Raw genomic sequence first — 23,575 nt, forward strand, 5'->3', positions numbered from 1 at the left:
AAACAACACTCCAAAAAGAAAACTAGTAGCATTGACAAATGAGCTAGTTAGGAGTTAATTTTAATGGGTAATAAACAGTGCAGGGACAGCGACAGAGCAGGAGAAGGAAGATAAACACGGCGCTGACTAACAACTGAGCTTTTATGGATCTGACAACGCGTATAAATATAATAGGGTTGTGCGAATATTCGGAATTTCGAATAGTAGTTCCGAATAATACACTATTCGATATTCGCTTCGAAAGGAACTGCACTATTCGCGTTTTTCGAAGTGTTGATTACGGCGGGTTAGCCCCGTTGAGTGCGCTTCTTACGAAGCACCGGTGCGCTGCGGAGAAGCAAAACCCGCGAAAGTGAGCTCCGCGGGTGTTGCTTCTCCGCATTACATCGGTGCTCGCTAAGAAGCGCACTTAACGGGGTAACCCGCCGCGATAAACAATATTGTAATTGCGTGCTCAAGAAAAGCATACATTCAAAGCGGGATGGTGCACCCGTGCCGACTGTATTTGAAAATAAATGGAAACTTTGTGAATGTGTATATCTACATAGTAGTAAAAGTTTCAAAATTAAACTTTTATGGAAGAGTATACTATGTTAGGCAGAGATGCTTTTACAACCTGTGTTCATCATGCACGACTCAATCTTTTTTAACTTGAGATTAAAGAAATAATATTTTATATATCAAGATTTGTAAATTCACTCAATTGGTATAGTTGGCCATCTATATAGGATTCATTTTATGTCAAATCCGTGGTTTGCTAGCCATCCCAAGACACCAGACCTTCTGAGATCACAGTTCATAAATATAGATAGATTAAGCTTAGCTTATGAATGAAAAAGTGGAATAACCTTTGCAGGTTTAGCTAGGTTTTCGTCTAAGCATTATGCAATGATAGTGAAAGGCGTGGAAAAACTATTCGATATTCGAATCGAAAATATTCGGCCAAAACCACTATTCGCTTCGAATTCGCTTCGAACTCAAAATCCACTATTCGCACAAGACTAAAATATAAAATTTGCCCGAACCAAAAGCAAAAAAGGGAGACAACACTCAAGAAGGACGACACATGTTCCTGGAGTCATATGCGCGCACTCTTCTCCGATCTACAAAGAAGCATGCTCTCCTATTCGCGGCCCCAGCTTGCCGCTCGCCCTCCCGCAGACAAAGGGAGAACCAGAGGAACGGGGACAGCAGCGACGGCGGCAGTGCGGAAACGGGGGTAGGGGCTGTCGGCCTTGAAGCGTAAAGCCGTTTTAACGAAAAAAGTGAGCGCATTAAAATAAGAATTCTTGTGCTCTGCCTGGCCACATCGTTGCACGAAGAACCGGGATGTCTAATTTCATTAGGGACTTTTTGTATATCGCATACGCCGCAGATTTCTGGTCTTGTGCATGACCGCCAGCTCGATCTTTGCTCAACATGGCGGCAAACGCTCCCACTAGTAATGTAGAGCTCTAGCGTACGGTCTACGAAAAGTCTATTCTTTGCCCTAAGTAAGAGAAAACTGGTCGCACTATGTCAAGCAATACACATCGGGAATGTGCTTGCGTTTTAAGGCTGTTACAAAGAACATGACCATTTACTTCAAGCACTTTTAAAAGATAGAATACAAATACTTGCTTTTAGGTAATTACAAAGTAAATAAAAAAATTCCCAAAGCGTCTTAAAGGGCAACTCCGCTCAATTCCGAAGATTTCGGGATAATGAGCGATTTCAAATTAAAAAGCCCTTGTAAAAGACACTACGTCGTTTGCTTCGCAAAAAATGGGATATATATTTTTAAATCTAATTTTAAACACGAGCGGAAATCGAAACCGAAACTTCGGCTCCGTCCGGCAACATTGGCCTCGGGCCGCCAAGTACATGGCCATCACGTGGTATGAGATGTCACGTGATCCTCGGCCCACCGACGGGCGGGATGGAGGCGGGCGTGCGGCAGGCGCGAGTGTCGTCTGCACCGCACTCTTCGCCACGTTTTGGTGTCTACAGCATTCGACGACGTCTGCACAACTGCGGCATAAGTCTGCGACTCTGTGCATGTGGTGTCCATAGTGTGGACGAAACTCCGAGAGGAAATAATCACAAACGGTGAGACGACGACGGTGGTTGTGACGCGGAAGACGGCGGTAACGGCGGGATCACGGCGGACAGTTGGTCTGCTCCCAAGAAGCGCGCTGCGCAGGCACGTACGCCAATCACGTGGACACCGCTGAGCGCCGAGAGGCAACGTTGCTGACGTCATGTGCTACGCTCAATCGGAGAAGTAAAAACAAGCAAAAGGGGGCCATGATGATGACGCTTAGCTCAATGTTGGCTCCGCCCATGCCGTAGCCTTGACTGCGCTGTTGGTTGCACCTGAATTCGCCCGCTCGAGTCAGCCGATTTCGGCGACTTGGCGAGTTGCAAAGTTTGCCGGACCGTTTAAGAAACATTTAGAGAGAACTGCGTCGTAATATTTGACGTGCGGTCTTCCTAGGCGATACTGAAGAGGACTGCATTGCTTTTTCAAAACCAAAAATGAAGCGGAGTTGCCCTTTAAGCGAGCCTGTGCTAGACAGCCGTTCGTGACGAGAGCTTAGAACAGGCAGTTTTCACGAGAGGGGCCGCAATGTTGCAAATAACACGGTACAAAAAAATGTCCTGTATACAGTATAGACCATTTACAACGTAACCGCTTATAGTGCAGTACCGGGTATAACGCGGCTTTTTTAAACCACCGGTTCGCCTCCCATAGAACTTCATGTAATTACATACCGCTTAAAATGCAGGCGCGCGAAGGGAAATACCGGTTATAGTGCAGTTTCTGAAGCAGCGCGCCGACTGGGCAGACCGACCGGGGAAGCGACCACGCTTCTTTGTGTGACACCAGATAACGGCGCGACAGCGCTAGCCGCAAGTGGCACTCGCGGGGACAAGGGTAGCAAGGAGGTTGCTCGAAGAAGCGGGAAGAAGCGAAAGGAGAGGCTTCAGTTGCCATAGCAACGGAGGGACGCATGCACGTGTCGTTCACGGCGCAAGGCATTGGCGAGCCCAACCAGCCGTTCGCGCGCGTTGCATGCCGGTCGCGGGCCGGCCAGGCTGGCTTCTTCTATCCGCAAACATTGCGTCGGTGGTGATCGTCGACGTCGACGGCGTAGTGGAATCTCATCGTTCCGCGTAAAAGCGCTATCCTTGACTGTGAATTTTCGTTGTGTGTTGCTATGATAACCTAGCACGTATTAGAAGGGAAGATTGACCAACTCGTGCAGCAATGTCGTGGCGGCACTCTCAAGACAGCAGAAACGCTCGTGTCGTCGTGTTTGTTTACTTCGACTACAGTAGTGCTTTCTAAGCATTTGCGTTTGGAGCATTTCATGCCTATTTTGGAGCATTTCATGCGCGTACCATATAAAGGATGTGAATTTTCACGCATTTTCATCACCGGAGACAAGTGATTAGGGTTAGCAATCCTGAATGCTCGCAACATCCGTCCGCAACCCGCGACGCCGTGAAAAGGCTGCGCGGGGAGAAAGTCGCTAATTTCTTTCAAGATGTGCGACACACTTGAGAGAGAAGTGTACTAGTCTGGTGAAATAAAGACTTTCCTCAAACTAAGCTTTATTTTTCATCTAATATAAAATAAATTGTTTTACAAAGGTAAGTTGTCTCATGGCATGTATTTTGGACTGAAAAATTGATGTTTTGGTTATAGCACAGTACCGCTTATAGTGCGGATTTTCGCGACTCCCGCGACATACGTTATATGCGGTCTACACTGTATTAAGATATTTATTTTTGATGGAGCAATAAATAAAACTCCTAAACACGCCGATTATGGTATAGCAGTTTTGGTATAGCGTTACCGCAGGCTAGCATGAGCACGGCAACGCTCCTGGCGCGAGCTGAAAACTGTGCTCCAAAGGCGCAGCGCGAGCTTCCGGTTGTAATGCTACACCGCATGGTAGCCTGCGGTAACAAACTTCCTATCAATAATCATGGAGCAGTTTGACCACGTGCTGCAATACACTAAAACCGAGGCCTGTGAGCAGCGGTTTGCGAGCCTGTAACACGAAGAAATCAATACTGTAAACGCTGCTCTTCCGAAGCTTGATGGTCACCGTGCGTGGCTCTTTTTAGAGCACTAATGGCCATGCCAAGTGCAAACACGGTATCTTCATCACCTTCAAAAATATTCTGCACAATCCGTGACGTTGGCGTTGCCTATAATGCACTTGCCCACCACAAAGCTTTGCAAGTTGAGGGTTCCGCAATTTTTAAATATCAGCCTGCTCGTTTTGCTAACGCGAATCAACATCTCCATCACCTATAATACGATAATGCCCTGACCACTTGGCATTTGTAGAGAAATACATAATTTTTAGCGCACTGACCAGCGTCAGCAAGCAAGCGCACGGGAAATCATAAAGAATCCATGCCCGTTTTTTCTGCCATCTTGGAACTACACCCCCGCCACCTATAGGGCATTAGAGTTGCGAATACCGACAAGGCAAGTGATGGGGCACAAACAGATTCTGACTTTGCTTGTCCTATGTGTGTGCTTTTATAATCTCCCGCGTGAGTTTGTCCTTTTGCCTACTGATGACTGTGCATCTTTCAAAGGCTGGAGTACACCACAGCAGCGACAATGCACGCCAAGATGCCCCGACACAACCTGCGACACATTGTACCGGTGCTTTCTTGACCGCTCATTAAGACAGCGTCCTGTCTGACCTATGTATCTGTGGCCGCACGAAAGGGGAATAGAATACACCACTTTCACAATGCATGATACAAACTGGTTTTAGTGTTTGTTAGAGCATACTCGTTTTTCTCTTACATCAGAATTCACATTTTGGCACCTTTCGTGCGCAGCAGATACACACGGCAGACATGAAGCTGTCTTAATGAGTGGTTAAGAGAGCACCGGTACAATGTGTCACAAGTTGTGTCGGGGCACTGTCAACGGGTAATTTCGGTTTCGGTTTCACCTGGTTGTGCATCTGTCGTCTGCTATTGTCTCCGCACCATCACTCCCATCGTCATGGATTGCTCCACACTTAGGCATGATGCAGTAAATACCGTTTTCTTCTCGTCACTACATATCAGACGCAGCGAATAACGCAACAATTACAATTTTGCTGGCACGGGAAGCAAGTCAAATGAAAGCAGACTGACGTACGCCGAACGTCGTGCCAGCTCATTGGGTGTACCTGTTTGCAACCTCGAAAACAGCCACTGAGAAAAATACTCCAGTTTTATAACACCCTTGCTTCGCAGATCGCTATATACAATCAGGCTAACGCAGTACATGCTGAACCTCACTGTACGAGAATGTGTCTAAGTGCAAACAAGCACCTCTTGCTACATCACTGTGGGGAAATCGGCCACGGGAACAAGGGTGTTATAAAACTGTAGTAGTAGTCTCAGTGGCTGTTTTCGAGGTTGCAAATAAATGCACGCAGCGAGCTGGCATGGCGTTCGACGTACATCGATTGGCATTCACTTGACTTCGGCATTGCAGCGTTCTCGCTCGCTCCCCGTGCCAGCAAAATCGTAGTTGTTTCGTTATTCGCTGTGTCTGATATGTAGTGACGAGAAGAAAAGGGTACTTTCTGCATTGCGCGCAAGTGTGGAGCAATCCATAAGGACGTGAGCAATGACGGTGCGGAGACGATATCAGACAACAGGTGCACAACCCGACGAAAGCAAAGAAACTGCCCGTTGACAGTCTCCTGCTCCAGTGCACCTGAACCGCTAAGGGTGCTGCTATTTCGCACATTATTAATTGGCACGATTGTTGGAAGGGTTGCATTCGCACAATGTGCAATCAACGCAACGAAAATCTGGTACCTCGCTTATTTCGAAACTCCGGCTATCTCAAATTCTTTTCTAGTTTTAATGACTTTGAATTATCGAGGGTTTACTGTATTGCTTTATTATATATTTTTGTGTGTAGAAATTTCACTATGTGACATAGGGGGCCTATCCAGGCAGTGCCCTTTTATTAGGGTAAATTAGGTTACCATACTTTTCAATGTACAGTCAAACCCGTTTATAACAAACAGCAGGAAACCCTACGACCAGTTCGATATGGCAAAAAAAGATTTACAATGACCTTCCACGATGCGTTCATTCTACTCTTTTCACTTCCGCCTAGTACAGTTAAACCTCGATGTAACGAAGTCGGTAAAATTCGCAATTTACTTCGTTATATTGAAATTTCGCTAAATTGAAATTTGGCTTTAGCATGCAAAAAAAATTCCAAAGCATTTTACGGGTATGAAAACTCACCGAAAATGACATTTATTTAGGGGCAAAGTAGTCCGCAAGTTTTGCTTGCGCCTTGTCCGACAGTAGCAGCGGCGTCGTCATACGGCGTTCGAGCGCCCAGAGCGCTTGCACGGCATCTTGCTGCCCATGCGACGCCGTGTACCTCCTCAGTACGTCCATTGCGTTGAGCACTTCCCGAGTGCTCGTGATCTCGGCAGTTTCTTCAGGATGGCGTCCAAAACGTTTGCTTTCTCATCCAAAGAAAGAACTTTACGTTTCCTTATGGCAGCAAGCACGTGAGTGAACCGCCCCGTGGCCCGGTTGAAATATAAAGCTGTTTGGTTTAGGCGGTGCCAATGTTGCCAACCGACACAGCACTCTTGACCGCACAGTTTACTTGCCCCCTTGCGCCCACAGTGTGCTTGCGCCTTTGCTTTACATCACGCTCGCAAGACGATAATCGGTCTTCTCCTAGATGGCACTGCCCGTGCGGTCGCGCCATCACGTCGCTCCCCCGCTGAAGTTGGCTCCCGCGCTACCCGCGGTAGAGTGGACTATGATGATCAGTGAATGTCAGTGGTGATGCTGTTATGCCATGTTAACTTTTTGCTCGGCATTTTCTGGCCAGCCCCGCGGAATCCGCTTTGCCGCATGCCTCGCCGGCGCTACCGGCGCCGCATCCTCGGGCAGCCTAGGAACGTTGGAAGGCCTGTCCCCGTGAAGTAACCTATCAAGCGCTCGCGTTTGCGGATAATCTTTTTTTTAGCCACAATTTTTTTGCGAAGTTGTTTTTTAGAGTCTATTTATTTATTGCCTTCTATGGCAATGGCGCTTCGTTATATTGAAATAGCACCAAAATAGACTTCGTTATATAGAGACTAAAAATACATGGGGTCTATGGGCAAGAAATTATGAAAAATAAAATACTTCGTTAAATCGAGGATTTCGTTACATTGAAGTTCGTTATATCAAAGTTCAACTGTATCAACGCGAATTTTTTTTTTTTGCATGCGTGCAGCGTTTGTCTTTTTTAGCTTATCTTTCCTTCTGAATCGCTTCTCTTCGTGAGTAACCTTTTGGGATGAAAAGTTCTTTTTCTTCTGTGCATTCGAGCAGAGGCATTCTTAGCTTTCTCCCCCTTCTCAATCGCTTCTCTTCACTTAATTTTGTTCACAACTTGAGCTAGTGAAATTTTCTTCCTTTCCAATTTTTTTTTTTTTTTTTTTTTTTTGGGGGGGGGGGGGGGGGGGGGGGGAGGTTTTGGAGGGTAAGGCTAGAAGACAACTGTTCACGCGTTCTTGGAAGCCTTCCCAGGGAGAAAAGCTTGATATAGCCAATATGTCGTTCGTTATAAAAAGTGCTTTTTACATGCATTTTAATTTAAATTTTCCGTGAATTCGATATCAACAATAATTAGCTGTACATATGTTCGTTCTAAACGGGTTTCACTGTATAAGTAGTGGCTTTTCCCGGAAATTCCGTTGGTGTGTCTTACAGAACATGCGACTTTCTGTAAACTACTTTTATTTTCGTAGGTTCAATATATCGTGAATTCAGTGAGGTGTGGTTTTCTGGCATATTTCGCGGGCACGAAACTTTGCAGACAAGGGTGGTACGTTATGCATTTGCTACCATAGGGAAACATATGAGCGGGTTCTATTTTTCACAATATCATTCAAGTCGCGAAATTTAGGATCTCGCAACAATTGAGTTGTTTACAGTACGGTATGCATTTTTTTCATAAGCATAGACCTTATCTGCAGAAATTCGGCATGGGGTTCATATTTCTCCTTTGATTTGCTGAAAAAATGTGCTCTCGCGTTGCACACATTGCAATCATAATATACACATGTGGGCTTCTGTGCAGGTTTACCATGCCAGCTGTACAAATATATATAGGTGCAATTTATAATACCAACGATAAAGTACTCAAGTAATGGGCCAGTTGGTGACAGTTCATCTTTGAAAAACATTAAGACTGAGGTTTTCTAAAAATATTACAATACCACTTTTTTTTATATACAGCTGTTTAGAGGATGTGACTATTATAAAGGTGCTGCTTATAAGCTGGAAAATATGCTGACTTAAGTAAGCACACTGATCAACCCTTGTGTAACACCCCAGATGACTGAAAGTCGCAGGGTACTACTCACTAGTGGCCAGAGAGGACGTTCATGAGGGTGGTCTTTCCGGCACCCGAGGGCCCCATGATTGCCGTCAGAGTTCCCGGCTCCGCCTTCCCATACATGTGGCTGATGAGTGCTCTCTTTTCTGCAATGTCAAACAAATAATGGCAAAAAAAAAAACCTTTAGAAAACATGAATATGCAGCCTACATTCTCATTGTTTCCCTGTGTCGGTAAATCGTGGCAGTGACTGGTGACAATAAATAATTCAACACTGCAACAACCCTGCTTTTTAATTGTTCAGTTTGCAGACCTTTACAAATAATGCAAATCCACCCAAAAACAAGATGTACATGATAGTTTGGGTTTCTTCCAGTATTTTTCGCTGCGGCAGTGTGTAAAGACTGCGCAGGTTCCAATCCAATCTAAACCCAACATGCTGGACCCCTGGTTTAAACCCGGAGGCAATACCACTGCTTAACCTACAATATTGAGAACAGGGGTCTCCTATGCGGAGAACACGGGCCTCAGTCACATCTTCTATCACTTCCTCAATCAATTCTCACTACCACCATCTGTGCTAAGTCATTCAAATAGTAACTGCCCAGCACCCCATTTTTCCAATGAACATTTAACCAAAATCAAGTCCAAACGGAGGTACATAAAAGCTGTATGTGCACATGCGCCGCGGCAATCTGGAAACGATTACAGCAGGATGCCTTGGGGTTTGAAGCGGAGGCATGGGCTAGCCACCCAGGAAAACCTGTGGCATAGCACTGCTCAATGTGAATTCTTCCGCTGATGACGGTATGGAACTTGATTACACAAACACAGTTGTGGCAAACCAAATGCTAGATTCCTTTTAGTAGCCACATTCCAAGGCAATCATGAGGTCGAAGTCACATCAGCTGCATGAATGTTTGCCAACAGGAAGTTAACTGCACTACACTGCGACATGCTGGCATGCTTGGCCACCGAACTTCGTGTTGTAAAGTAGCGCATTTTCACACACTTCCTCCACCTTGAATGCTTTTTAGGCGAAGTTTCCAGCAGTCACCCCAAACTTTCCGAAACAAATAAGATTTCCCTGAAAATTCTAGGTGTTTAAGTCACAATCTTGTAACATAAAAATAAAAAGGTTTGCAGTAAAGTGTTAAAAAAGAACACATCAATCGCCTTTTCTTTTTGTTCAATGAATCTTTTTCAAGCATTTTACAATAGACATTATTCAAAGACGAATGTGACGGCAGAATGGCCAACCAATCGTATTCTGTTGGTTTTCTTGGAATTGCATAGTATGCTAGGTTACAGCAATTCACATTACATAAGGAAACCACATTTCACAAACAGGTTTATATAATGTGGGATTCACTAATGCCTGTTTGAATAATGTCACCAGAGCAAAGAAATTGCAGCTGGCTAGCTATGTCGCAGGTGTGTGTTAAATATTCATAGAGCACTTTAACTTCTCATTCCTCCTCATAAAATGCCATGTTTTGGCAGTATATCCTGCCTAGATCATTTATGTTCCTACCCAAGGCACCCAAATGCAAAATAAAGCTACTTCTGTTAGCCTCCTAATTATCTCTAACTAAAATTTAAAAAAAACAAAAAAACTCTTGACTATTTCTTTTGTTTCTTCCTTCTCTTAAACAGCGTCCAAAAAATGGTTGATGCAAAAGACTATAGCCGTTTGCTGGTCCACCTACAGCTCAGTAATTACTGCAGTTCAGCACAGTTTCCCATCTAATTTGGCGGAACCACCGCATATCTAAAGCCGGCAATAAAATTCCAAGTGGAGCTGACAAAAATAGGCAGCAATATTAGCAGCCTCCATTACGACGTGCATAAATGCACACAAGAGAACCGAATAATATTTTTAAGTTTTACATGCATGTTCTACTAAATTTGATTGTTTCGCTGCTTCTCCAACTTTGCCGCACAGTTATTATGCTTAGAATTGGCAGCACAGAGATGAAGTAATCCACATCTGTGGCTGGAATGCAGTCTAGCGGATTACAAAGCTTTTGGGCACAGTTCCAAAGGGACCAGGTGCAAAAACCACAAAGGAGAGGGTATTTCAGTAGGTGCCAAATTTATCTCTGTCTCGCGTTGCGGTATTCACCATCCTAGCTAGCTCTTTCCTGACAAGCCTTCTCAAGGTTACATTTCACGAAAAGGCAAACAACCTTACTTGTAATTACACAGCGATTTTAAGCAGCGCTGTGACATTTAATGACATCAGCATTGTTCTCTATGCTCTAGTTATTTAGCCACAGATCTCAGTATTTAGGAGGAACATCCAATGTAATTTCAGCTGGGCTTTCTTCTAAAAGCAAGACCTGATCACGTGCTTGACCAAATGTATGTAATAACATTTGAGTGCAAACAAAGGTAGAGACAAGGACACTGTGAGATTATGCAACAAAAATGCTCTAAAACAAGATGGTATTTAGTAAAGGAATTTTATGTCTGTAATGGGTAGACTTTTAAGAAGACAAAATAACTTGTGCATACATGCCTGTATATTTTTTTTTAGACTCCTGTGAGACATTGATTAATAACAGAGCATTCAGCTCAGCAGTATTCTGCAACCACACAGGGGCTTGCAGCAAATTAATTTGCACCCCCTTTTCCAAGTGGGTGCTTCAGCCACACCTATTACAATGGATGGTGAGATTGTCCGAGGGTGATGGCCAGTCTTGGGTAGTAACGCGTTACTAGTAACGCGTTACTGTAACTTCGTTACTTTTTTGGTAACTTGTAACTGTAACGAGTTACTTTTTAAAACTGTAACTTGTAACTGTAGTTCTATTACTTTTTTTGAGGTAACGATGAAAGTAACGGCGTTACTTTCGTCGTTACTTTCCAGTTTTTTTATGAATAATATATAATTGAACGAGTACAATCAAGCTATTCCTTGCACTTTCCATATTGTCTGTTCCGACATTTCGAGTGTCATGTTGGCCTTGCACAAACTTGTGAATACGTTCTTTCTCGCGAGTCATGACCCGAATATAGCCACGTGTAGATTTGATGAAAAATATATAATTATCTTTACGCACGTGCTTGTACTTTATGACTGAACACTTACATCTAAGTAACTTGAAGCACTATCTATGTTGCGGTTTCTCTTTTTTCTGCACAAATACTTTTTAATCCGGTGAATCAACCGTAAAACAACAATTCACGCGGAGGGCGCCGCCCATGTTTCGTATTTTGATTAGCGACACTACTCCGCACTGCGCATGTTTCGTATCTTGATTTGCGCCACTACTCCGGCGTAAGGTCAACAGTCAAGATTTTCTGCTCTTTGCGCGGGGTTTATTTCTAAGTTGCCGGGTGCGAGCAGAAATATGTCCAGGAACTTTATAAACCCAGCGAAACCGTCAACGAGCCAGGAATGTGCTAGCGCTGCCAAGGATAGGGATGTTGATGAGAACAAAGAAGAACTACCATGGCCGGCGTACAGGGAATATTTTGCTGTGGTGAATGTGGTCGCTAACAATTTGACCGCAGCATGCAAACTTTGCAAGAAGGAGTACTTTACCAACAAGTCGTCGTGTTCTTCTTGTATTTTGTACCGTTCGTAACCCTCTCTATTTTTAGGTTCGCTGAAGACCTCAACTGTGACGAACTTCTTCTGGCTGCCGTAGTACATGCCAAATTCAGGTTGTCATGGATAGATGACAACGGACATCGTGATTTCGCAGTCCGGATGTTAGGTGACTAGGTGTAAAAGAGATGGCGCTGCTGCCAGCGCAGACGAAACATTGACAAAAAAGTCAACCAACGATAATAACGACGATTCTTTTTTTTTCCACCACGCCCCAGCGTTATGTCTGCCAGTGAGGCGCAACGGTGGGGAAATGAAACTTCGTAAGATACGGCACCCTGTTGCCTCAACGCCTACCCGGCAATCAAAAACCTGTTCCTGCGGCACAACACAGCAATTCCATTCAGCGCGCCAGTTGAACGCCTGTTCAGCAAGGGCAGGGACGTATTCGCCATCAAACGAGGGAAACTTTCTGACTCAAATATCGAAAAGCAACTGCTCCTAAGTTATAATATGAAGTAAAAAGTGTACTTTTTTAATTTTATGCAATAAAACTTGGTGAGGGCCTTTTTCAACTTTTTCCTAAATTTCTTGTGTAATAGAAAAGTAACTGAAAAGTAGCGTCGTTACTTTTTAAAAGTAACTGTAACTGTAACGATTTACTTTTTTGTTACAGTAACTGTAACGATAACTTAACTACTTTTTTTCTGAAAGTAACTGTAACTGTAACGAATTACTTTTTAAAAGTAACTTACCCAAGACTGGTGATGGCCTCATCTATACTTCGTTTCAGCTTCGGTCCAGACGAAGCCGATGCTACAAGCGCGAGCATGTGGCCCAGAACAGTGCTTGCACTGCACGAGCGCGCGTGCTTGGCAGGGATGCTGAAAGCCCGGAGCTCGCGCTTGTAGCTTTGGCTGCGTCTGAACCGAAGCTGAAACGAAGTATAGAGCGTTTGTTCTCTTGATAGGTTAAGAGAACATGGTGCGGCTGTGAACCGAGGTTAGAAGGCACAGTCATCCTGGGGGTGTTGTATAGACAGCAAGAAACAAGGAAGATTGCTGAGGCGTATAGCATATCTCAATATGGAAATGATGCATGTGTAAGTGCACCCTCAATCGCTGTTTAATAAAGAACTGATGTTCCTGAGGGCATGTGTCTGATAATAGCCTTAGTGCATGACAAGGTGATAAGGATTAAGTCCTATTTAATCACGGCATTTTTATGAGTTGCTTTCCAATAAAATTCAGTCGAAAGTCTGTGCTCTGTCTGTCTACGTCTCCTCGCGTCCTTCATCATGTTTGCGCCGTTTTTAATCGTCCTTATGCAGAGCCGTATATAGAGAGAGTTTGGTCCATGGGACGAGTGGACAGAGCCAGGACGTGCACCAGACACAGAAAGAGGGCTTGACCTACTCCCTTGGCCAACCAGAAGCTGAAAATAATCCCCTAGCGGTGGTAGCGAGAAACAGTTTTAATAAGTGCATAAGAGTTACATGTAGTAACCCTTCCCGGTTGAAAATATAGTGCATGTGATGTTTAGATTATGATCATGCAAAAAGACAATAGTAATAATAATAATGTTCATTTTCCGTCAAAACACAAATGACGGACGGAGATTGAGGGAAAAAGCTGCATCATGCAGCTTAGCGGGCCCTCGGCCCCCTCTCCTTACACAGGGCAGCAGTGGCACAAGTAATCCAAAAAGAAAACCAAGAGAAAAGATAACAATTTCAGAGATAAGAACAGGACAATATAACAAAAAAGGTGCAGCTATATAAGAGGCAAACAAAATCAAAGCACCATGCAAGCACAGCATTATTCAATTCAGCAAAAATTTAGGTTATGAAACATGACAATTAAGCAATCACATTTGGAAAAGAAACAAATGCTCGGAAATTTTTTACAGATGTTGTCAGAAGATCAATGTTGTGAGTAACAAGAAAATTAAGCAGTCGTGGAAGTGCATATTTTAACATTTGTTCATCGTAGTTAGTTTTGCAAATAGGGAGCGTCCAAATTTCCGTGTTTCGAGTAGGATATGTTGCTACTCTTGGCGAGAGAGACGCCAATTCACAAAGGGCATGAAGATTTGATGCAAGAAACTAATCTGCCGCTCGAATTCTGTTTTGCTCCGACAAGATCTGACAGCTCAGACGTCACATGTCCGGCCTTCAGCGCCTTGCGTACAGATTCTGCCGATCGTTCTGCTAGTCATGTACATTTTTTTTATCTTCTCTATATCTTCCACCATGATTTTGCATGACTGTAATTAAAACATCCCGTGCACCATATTTGCAGTCGTTGACAGTTACTCCGACAAACATATTAGTTTCATTTCTCGCAACCACCGCCAGGGTATTATTAGCGGCTCCTGGCTGGCCACATTCAAATTTGTGAAGACACCCTGGAACACACTCAGCCTGCGTTCAGCCAATGGCACCGCCTGATTTGCCTCCAGAACTCCCCAATGAATGGCCAAACTCTCTTTATATACGGCTCTGCCATTACAAACATCACACAGGGAATGGTCCTTTTTTTTTTAGACTGAATATTTTTGCATTTAATTTTAAAACAATCGAAGAAATTAGTTGAACAAAGCAGAAATTGAAGTAGTTCCAGAGGCAGCAAATTTATGTGCATCAGTTATAGTGACAAAGTCATTTGGTAGCATCTTCCAATCAATGATGGCCAGCAATAAGGTTGAATTACCGTATGAAGTAGCTGATGAAAAAATGGGCCGCAACTAACAGGAGTGGTCAAAGCGAGGGAAAAACTACCACGGGGGTAAACAAAGCGATTCACGAAGAGGCGTGTCGTGGTGAAAGATACGGTGAAGCAGAGAAAGATGGGAAACTCCAATGAAAGTGTGTGAAGGTTAGCAACTTCGTGCAACCCAGATGTGCTCGTGAATTATGAGTAATCACAAAAAATAAAGTGCAGAGCTCCGTTTTCAATGAATTCGAGCTTTATAACCAAGTAGGACTGCCAAGGGCACCATACAGAAGCGAATTCAAGCTCAAACCAAACGAAAGTTCAGTACGGGCTCTAAGCATTCTAAAACACAACATTACAGTCACGCGTGGCCGATTTCTTTATCAAAATCATTATCAAAATACGAACACCAGATGATGTCGTCTCCGCCCAACATTACTAGGGTACCTCGGTCGTGGAACTCCCGCAGACGTGGGAACCCCCTCACTCACTTCAGTCTGCCTCGATTATTTGAAGCGCCATCTAGATTTTTGTTTCAAAACTGTGTGTTCTATAGAGCATTATGCATTGAAATGTATGTATACCATGGAATACACTGCAGTTATTGTAGCAGCCGTCCAGCGGTCGAATGATGGCGGACGGGGGTACTGCTTGTGCAAACGGCATCTATCGGCAGTATCGTAACTGAGCTAATCGAATAATGTTGCCAGAGCCCTGCCATTCCTCACGCTTGCTGTCGACGCGCATGAACCTAATGTTTGGTTGTTTTTTTTGGATGCTTAGAGCCCATGTATTGAGCTACGACCATAGATAGGCGATAACAAAAAGTGGTATAGTGCCCCTTTAAAGCAAAATGTTTTTGGGGAGTTTAGCATCCCTTTGAGCTGGCAGACGTACCTTTCTTTTTGGCGGGCACGGCATAGGTGATGTTCTTCCAGTCGAGGTAGACTGCGTTGCAGCGCGGCTGCTGCAACGGGTCGGTCGGCCGGGAGGCCGGTCCGTCCATGTCCACGCAGGGACTGCCGCCATTTTGGAAGGAGACCACAAAGTCGTGCTTGGGTTCTGGACACGCCCCTGCTTGGTTGCAGACCGCCAGCGTGGAGCCTGGGGCAAGGAGACGAACGGAGGGGCAGAGATGTCGTGCCAGTTATTACCTCGTGTCACGGATACCCTTCTTTCATACTAGAAAAAAAAAAAGACGCTGGGTTCAACTTTAACGTCTACTACACTCTTGTGCCGCTTAGGAACCATAGTCACTGACAAAATGAGAATAGCAGGATGTGACAGAGTGAGAACAGCAGAGCCGGCTGCATGCACACGCTCCAACTGCACGGGACGCCAAAGATTCGTCGAAGGTAGGAAAACTCGTGCTGAAGGCGGGTCAGCTGAAACTTCACCCTGCTGTTGTTTCCTTGTCAGTGACTAATGAATTTCTTGGTATTTATTCAGTTTAAAAACACACTGGCCATATTTAGGAAACTCATACAAACCATCTGCAGAGCGGTGTACAGTAAGTGCAAGTGAGGAGATATGGAAAGTTTAATTTAAATGACAATCCATACATTTGGCCTCAAATTGCACGAGGATGCAATTAAATGTGATTTCATTCCATTTAATTGCGATGAAAGCTGGAGAAATTGTAAAATGAAGGTACATAAAGACAGCCATCACCTCCCAATATAAACCGGATGCAGTTTTTTGGAGGTGTTTTTTGGAGTCGTTTTAATCTTTTGATCCATCATGTCATGAATCAGTAGCAGTCTTGCGGCAGTACAAAGACTACAAAATGCAAGAAGCTGTCATATGCAAACATTATATCCCACTTAGTTATTCAATAGATTCTACTTTCTTTGATTAATTGATGAAACGATACTTGTCAGACGTTTCTGGCAAGTACCAGAGAAATATATTCCTCAATACAGGTCAAACAATACAAAAACACACTGTGGTATCTTTTGGAGTGCAAAAAACAGTATAAAAGATGCTTTGCACAAATCAAATGATTGGTTGTAGAATCAGGGCGCGTCATCCTTTGGGGAAGGATTAAATCGGGATAGCATAAAGGATGTTCCCCTTAAATGCAGATCCATGTCCAAATTCTGAAAATTACATTACATTTCTTTTTTTCTAGTGCCATTTTTTTTCTTCTTTTTTTTAATGGAATTGTTTGTATTTTGAACAAACCAAATGCTTCATATGTACTCGCTTAAAAAGCTATTCCACACTATGAGACCATGTTCCAGGATTGGATAGTAATAGGTATTGTGTCCTGTACTTTCATACAAAAATAACAAATACAGCTTTACTTTTTGTTATTCATATAAATGATATAAATGTAAACCATGATCCTAGTATTCAGTTGGCTGCATATGCTGATGACACTAGTATATTGTTTTCCGATAAAGATATTCACACTCTTATAGGCCGATGTAATTGTGTAGTTAAAAATGTCAACACAGACTGAAAAAATTCACCTCAGGCTAAACCCACAAAAAAACTAAGGCTATCTATCTAATTCAAAAGTCAAAATAGTCATGTTGAGATCACAAACCTCATGATTTTAAATACTGAAGAAATATATTTTGTTTATAGTGTTAAAACTTTGGGCATCGTCCTGATTGATTGATTACACTTGATCAAAACTTCCTAAAAAAGTGGGATTGCTGACAAAGTTTAAATATTTGTTACCTCATTGTGTAAAATTACGACTTTATGAATCATTAGTATCTTTGCAACTGAATTGCTGTCATCTAGAATGGGGAAACACAATAAAACTGAACTTAAACAAACTACATATTTTACCAAAAAAGGCTGTATGTGATATCGCTAATGTGTGATACCATCACAGTATCGAACACTTTTTTTTATTTTAATATAAGACCCATTCACTGTGCTTATCAATACAGACTTTTTGTCACCTACAAAAAGACTCTACAGATAGCAAATAGTTTCCCTCTGTCCTAAAGAAAAATGGCTCGTTACAGCATCGCACACACAGTATTTACGTCAGACATTAAATCACGAATTGGGGTTTTGGATATTGGATGTAATGACACAAGCGGAGGTATGTGCATATTTTTAAGGCTTTTGTCTATCTTTTTGTACACAGGTTAGCGTAAAGTGTATAAAAATACTGCAATTGCTGTACGCTGTTTTGTTATGTTTTTTTTTTTTTTCTTTTTTAAGTCGTTTTTTTTGTGCTTTAATTAATGTGTTTATTTAACATTGCACTATTTTCTTTTTGTGCCAACTGTAAGGGGGCCGAGCATTCGTCAAGCTGTCACAGCAGCTTCTTGTTTGGGTCCCCTGTTTCTAAAACTAACGAAATAAATATGTATTAATTTATTTATTTATTTTACATACCCGAGACTGATCGAGGGCAAGCTGCACCTCTGGAATAATAGCTGCACAGGCCATGAGCGTAACCCTACGCACGTAAAAGGTAGTTTGGGGGGGTTGAAGTGGCGAACCGTGCTGGAGCATAGGCTGGAGCAAAGGCGGCTACAACGGAGAGCTCGAAATCGTGCGACTTCGTATGTCTCCTCGACCGTAACGCAAGCAATGACCGCGAATTTACGGCAGAGATCAGCGAATGCTCGTACAGTGAAAGCAGCTCTCGCTCATAGATGTAGCTACAGTTAGGTAGAAAGCATATACGAAAAACTATTGTAAGAATGAAAACAAACAGAATTCGCGTGGGCGCTGCATCCGGGAATCGTATGGCTTTCCTGCAATGCCCGCCAAGATAGGAAAGCGCTCGAGCATGGAGCAGAAACAGGTTATGGAAATCACGCATCGTTCCAATGTCTCTCCTCTTCCAAGAGCCAAGAGGCTCGGATTGCTAGTAGCATCGGAGACCGCGATCGCTAGCAATGCTCAAGATCAATCCGATTTTTCGAAACGAAAGGGAAAACAATGCGTGGTCGTTTGACGCGGACCGCAAGAAATACCCGGCTGGGACAGCAAAAGAAATTTTCTCCCCATGTCAATACATTGAACTGAAGAAGGAAACCGGAATGTTTGACAGCACGCTGACAGGTAACTGTACTACACTAGAAATGGAGCACCGATTTTATCGGTCGTTTGACTGCGGTCGCGGTCGTGTCTTTGGCAGAAGCGGGCCCAGATTTGACAGCATTAGAACTTTAACGGTCTATTTGATCGCATGTCGATGAAGAGTGTAGAGGAGTGGCACATATACCTGTGGGTACTGCACGGCTGCGATGGATCAAAGCACCGCGTATCCAAAACTAGGCCACAGGCGAAGCATCATCCGAAAAAACGGCAAAACTGGCCACGACCCTCACCCACGCATGCGTGTCACTAACGGATTGCAAACACACCGCGCGCCTGCGCGCTGCGTCAAATGGATGCGCTTGCGTGCGCTGTCGCGGTGGCGCCATCTATGGAGGTAAGCTGAAACTGTGGTTCCTCCGCGGGTTCAATTTGTTCAAATTGGGGACACTTGGAGCGTAAGCGCGAAAAGAAACGGAATTCGAAAAGGGATTGAAGACAGAAAGAAAGAAATGTGTTCTCCATACGATAAGATGATGGCGAATGCAAATACCGTCGCGTTCCCGGACAAAATGGTCCCGCCAAAAATGCCTCGGGGCAGAATGGCCACAACTGCAAATCTAGGCAATATGGTGCCGTGTTTCGCATTCTTTTTCAACGTTTTGCTGCTGCGAGTTCTAATTCAGCGAGCGTTTGAAGTAAGTAAAATGTAATAAAACTCATTAATGAGTTATTACTTGCTTTCAACAAACATAATTTTCCACCCTTCCCAACAAACTTCTAACGCATCTCTCCTTGGTCACCTCCATACACAGGTTTATGAGCCAAAATAATTGGGAAAAGGGGCCGATATCGAGAGGTTAACCTCCTATGCGATAATAACAAGAAAATATCCATATTTTGCTAGTTTTTTTCTTTCTTTCTTTTTTTATTATAATAATAGCAGGACAACCTCCTCACACGACGCCCCTCACATTTTCCATCTCAGCTTTCAACAGAGCGAACGCCGCAGAGGGGGAAACCAGCAATCACGGCGAGCAGAGAGCTTTGTGGGAGGAGCTGGACCTGCTATTCTTAACGGGAACAGGCCCACTCGTCACACCCAACTTGTCACAGGAAAACTTGTCATAGGTCAACTGGTCAAAGAGAGCGTCTTGTACTAGGTGAACTCGTATTAGGGAAATGGTCGCAATGACCTTCTCGTCACAGGGAAAGTCGTCAAATGTTTTCAGTTCGTTCGTCACATTTCTTACTTATTTTTTTTTTTTTTTATCTTGTTCGCTAAACAGTCTACCATCCCACAAGGGTGTATTGTCTTCCGCTGTGACCCCTCTTTTTCATTGTAACCACTTTTCACGGTTCCTTTTAGAGGGCAGATTTTTGTAAGGGGGATGCCAAGGTTCTATAATCTTAATAGGTGACTTTAATATTGATATGACCTCGCCTGTGAGTGGATCCCTTGAACTACTTGCTATTGTTCAGTCCTACGGATCTGATAATGTAATAAACTTGCCGACTAGAATCACGGTGGAAACACGAACGCTAATTGATCTCTGTATTACAAATTGTCATACCGAGGCTGCTAGTGTATTTTCTTGTGATTTAAGTGACCATTTTCCGATATTTAGTTTTGTTGTCGGTCCAGTAAATTTAAAATTGAGCTCTAATATTGCGGCTGAGACATTTAGAAGAATTGATAATAGTTCGGCTGTTTCATTCTAGGGTATCGAATATAAACTGGGAGTCGGTAGTAACTGAAACGGAACCAAATAAATCATATGGTATATTTTTGGACCTCCTACAAAAGTGTTTCAGGAGTCATTTCCATGGCAAGAGTTTAAAAAATATAAAAAGTAAAAAAAAACAACCTTGGATCTCAAGTCCGTTATATAAGTGTATAAAAGAGCGCAATAAATTATATGATAAGTTCGTCAAGACAAGAGATATCTCAATATTACAGGAATTTAGGAAAGTGAGGAAAAAGCTCAACGCTGATATCAAGGAACAGGGATGGGCAGTATTTCAAATACAAGTATTTGAAATACGTATTTCAAATACTTTGTGTATTTTGCATTTGTATTTAATTACAAATTGGGTAATGTATTTGACGTGTATATTTAAATACCAAAACGTGGGTATTTCAAATACAATTGTAATTAAATACAATTTTGTGGGCGAAAATACATCCCTCAAATTTACTGTCACTGTCCAGAGCAGGAAGAAAACTACGTTCTGCACCGAATGCAGTGTCTCTCAATCAAGCACAAGCGTTTAGTGACTTCGTGATTACGGTGCTAGTCCAGGGCAAGAATAGTGACAAAATCGACGTTCACAGGCAGACTGACTAAATAAGAGCCTGTGACAACTTGTGACGCTTTCCAGCCTGATTTCCATCCATGTTTTTGCCTGGAACATTCTAGATGCGCGGGTCGTCCAGATTTTCGTAACTGGTGCGAGTTGCAACAATAAAAAATTATCTATAGTGCTGCGCGTCTTGGTCGTCTCGGTTTTTTGTTGGTTTATACCAAAATGTCATCAACAAGAAAAGCTGCTTGAAGCTCTGTACTTTTTTCACCTATTACATCCAAGCTGATTACATTTTTTTGTGATTATATTTCTATTACGTTACTAGAGCCTCGCACACTAACTCCCGAGTGTGCGATGCAAAGTTAAAATGAGATACCCAGAAACCTGTTGCAGGTGCCCTGAAGTTGCAAATTTTGAGGAATGTATTTGGAAAAGTATTTGGAGGAGACCAAATACAATTGGTTGTATTTGTATCTTGTACTTAGCTGCTTTTGTGGAAATGTAATTAGATTTGTAATTAAATACATTTTTGACGAAGTATTTTGTATTTGTATTTCGATACATATTTGCATGTATTTTGCCCATCCCTGTCAAGGAAGCTAAAGCTCAATACAAAAATAAGTTTAATACAATATATAAAAATCCGCGGAAAGTCTGGCAAGCCGTAAATGAACTTGCTTCTAGGCCTCGTGCACATGGTCCAAAAGAACTTGCAATCGAGTGGGTTACTTACTCGGGTCAGTCCCTTGTAGATAAATTTAATTCCCACTTTCTAGAATCCGGTTCTTCTACTATGCCCTCAGCGAGAACGCCTACATGTGAGTCTTATGTTGGATACCCTTTACATAACTCAGTATTTCTGGCACCTACCAGTGAACTAGAAATAACTACTATCATTAAATTCTTAGGGAATAGCGGTGCCTGTGAAGAAGATGGGATATGTTCTAAGCCAATCAAAGCAGTTTCCTCTTTCATATCTACTCCGCTTTCGCATATCTGCAACCTTATTTTAAGTAACGCTATCTTTTCAGAAAAAATGAAAATAGCGAAAGTCTGTGTGATCCATAAAGGTGGTCCCCAGAATAATAAGAATAACTATAGACCAATATCAGTACTTCCGGTCTTTTCTAAAGTAGTGGAACGCGTTATTTACAAACGTTTAAGTGATTTCTGTAATAAACATAATATTATTACAAACAACCAGTATGGTTTCCAAAAAGGTAAATCAACTGAAATGGCACTGCTAAATATCAAAAACAAAATCATAGACAATATTGAAAATTAGTGCTATACTCTGGGTGTTTTTTTAGATCTCAGGAAGGCCTTTGATTCTATAAAACACGACATCCTACTCCGAAAGCTACCGCTGTATGGAATAAGAGGCAGTGCGCTAAACGTGATAAGCAGTTACATGACCTCACGCTTTCAATATACCGTCCTCGATGATATGCGCTGTCCTTTAGCGAAAATTCGATACGGTGTGCCGCAGGGGTCAATTCTCGGGCCATTACTTTTCCTTCTTTTCATCAATGATATAGTAAACATCCCACAGACACCTAACATAATTTTATATGCAGATGATACGAATGTATTCTTTACTGGTAGCTGTTTGAATAGCATAGAAAGAGAAACAAATAATTGGCTGGAGCAACTTCATTTATGGTTAGGCTCAAACCAGTTAGAGCTGAATACGGCAAAGACTAAGTACATTATTTTTAGAGCAAAAAATAAGCCCATAACTAGCGAAATTAGTATATCTTTTCAAAACTCGAATATTGAACGCGTGGAATCCTTTAAATTTCTTGGTGTTTGTTTTCACGAAAATCTATACTGGACTTGTCAAGTGAACGAACTCCGAAGAGATATTTCTAGATCAATTGGTTTAATTTGTAAGCTAAAATACCTTCTTCCAGCCTGGTTAAAAAGCAACTGTATATATCTCTGATTCACTCGAGGCTGCATTACTGTTTATTGGTCTGGGGGACGACTACAGCAAGTAATATTAAGCAATTATTTACATTGCAAAAACGCGCAGCAAAAACGGCGGCCTGGTTCAATCTCGACTTCTTTTTACAAAAATACGGCCGTCCATTTGAGATATCGCCTTACTAGTAGTGTTGTAGGAATTGTAGCGTCCCGCCTACATCTCCAGCATAGTTTTTTCGAAATCCAAATTTCGGTTCACCATCTCTTTAACCTTGCTCCTGCTTTTCGCTTAGAATACAACTCCACTAATCGTGGTCTTAGTCTGCTGCTTCGATATTGAGTTGTACAATGGGATAAACTCGGAATTTGTTGCCCTTTCCTTACGCTTACTGTGTTGCCCTGTTCCTTACGCGAACCACGTGACGTTGCTTACGCACGTCACGTGGTTCGCACATATAATTACTATGTCGAGTATGTGTGGGTTGTGCTATGAGCAGTGCTGGTTTGCATTTTGAGCAGCTGAAAGCCATTCAGAAAATATCAAGGACACTATCTTCGGAAACATATGGTACTTGCTTTTTGGTTCTTATTAAGGCTCACAACGTTTCGAGATTTCGCGTCTGTTACACTGTTATCCCATCTACCTCAGCCCCTAACCATTCATGCTCATCTGGGCTGCCAAGC

General features: G+C 42.8%; 1 protein-coding gene across 3 annotated transcripts in view; it reads right to left on the reverse strand.

Moving 5' to 3' along the window:
- Positions 1 to 23,575, reverse strand: part of LOC8051430 (ATP-binding cassette sub-family G member 1) — an 89,234-nt gene that overhangs the window by 47,686 nt on the left and 17,973 nt on the right. For 2 of the 3 annotated variants that reach the window (XM_040218462.3, XM_040218460.3), the window contains 2 exons: positions 15,542 to 15,748; positions 8,403 to 8,520 (listed from right to left, as the gene is read on the reverse strand). In XM_040218462.3, coding sequence (XP_040074396.1) covers positions 8,403 to 8,520; positions 15,542 to 15,650 — 227 coding nt within the window. In that variant the 5' untranslated portion in view covers positions 15,651 to 15,748. Of the gene's footprint in view, positions 1 to 8,402; positions 8,521 to 15,541; positions 15,749 to 18,845; positions 18,950 to 23,575 lie in introns of those variants that run through there. The other variant, XM_040218461.3, reaches the window with a different exon arrangement.

Source organism: Ixodes scapularis, unplaced genomic scaffold (genome assembly GCF_016920785.2).
Source record: "Ixodes scapularis isolate PalLabHiFi unplaced genomic scaffold, ASM1692078v2 PGA_scaffold0__279_contigs__length_252992795, whole genome shotgun sequence".
NCBI classification, from domain to species: domain Eukaryota; kingdom Metazoa; phylum Arthropoda; class Arachnida; order Ixodida; family Ixodidae; genus Ixodes; species Ixodes scapularis.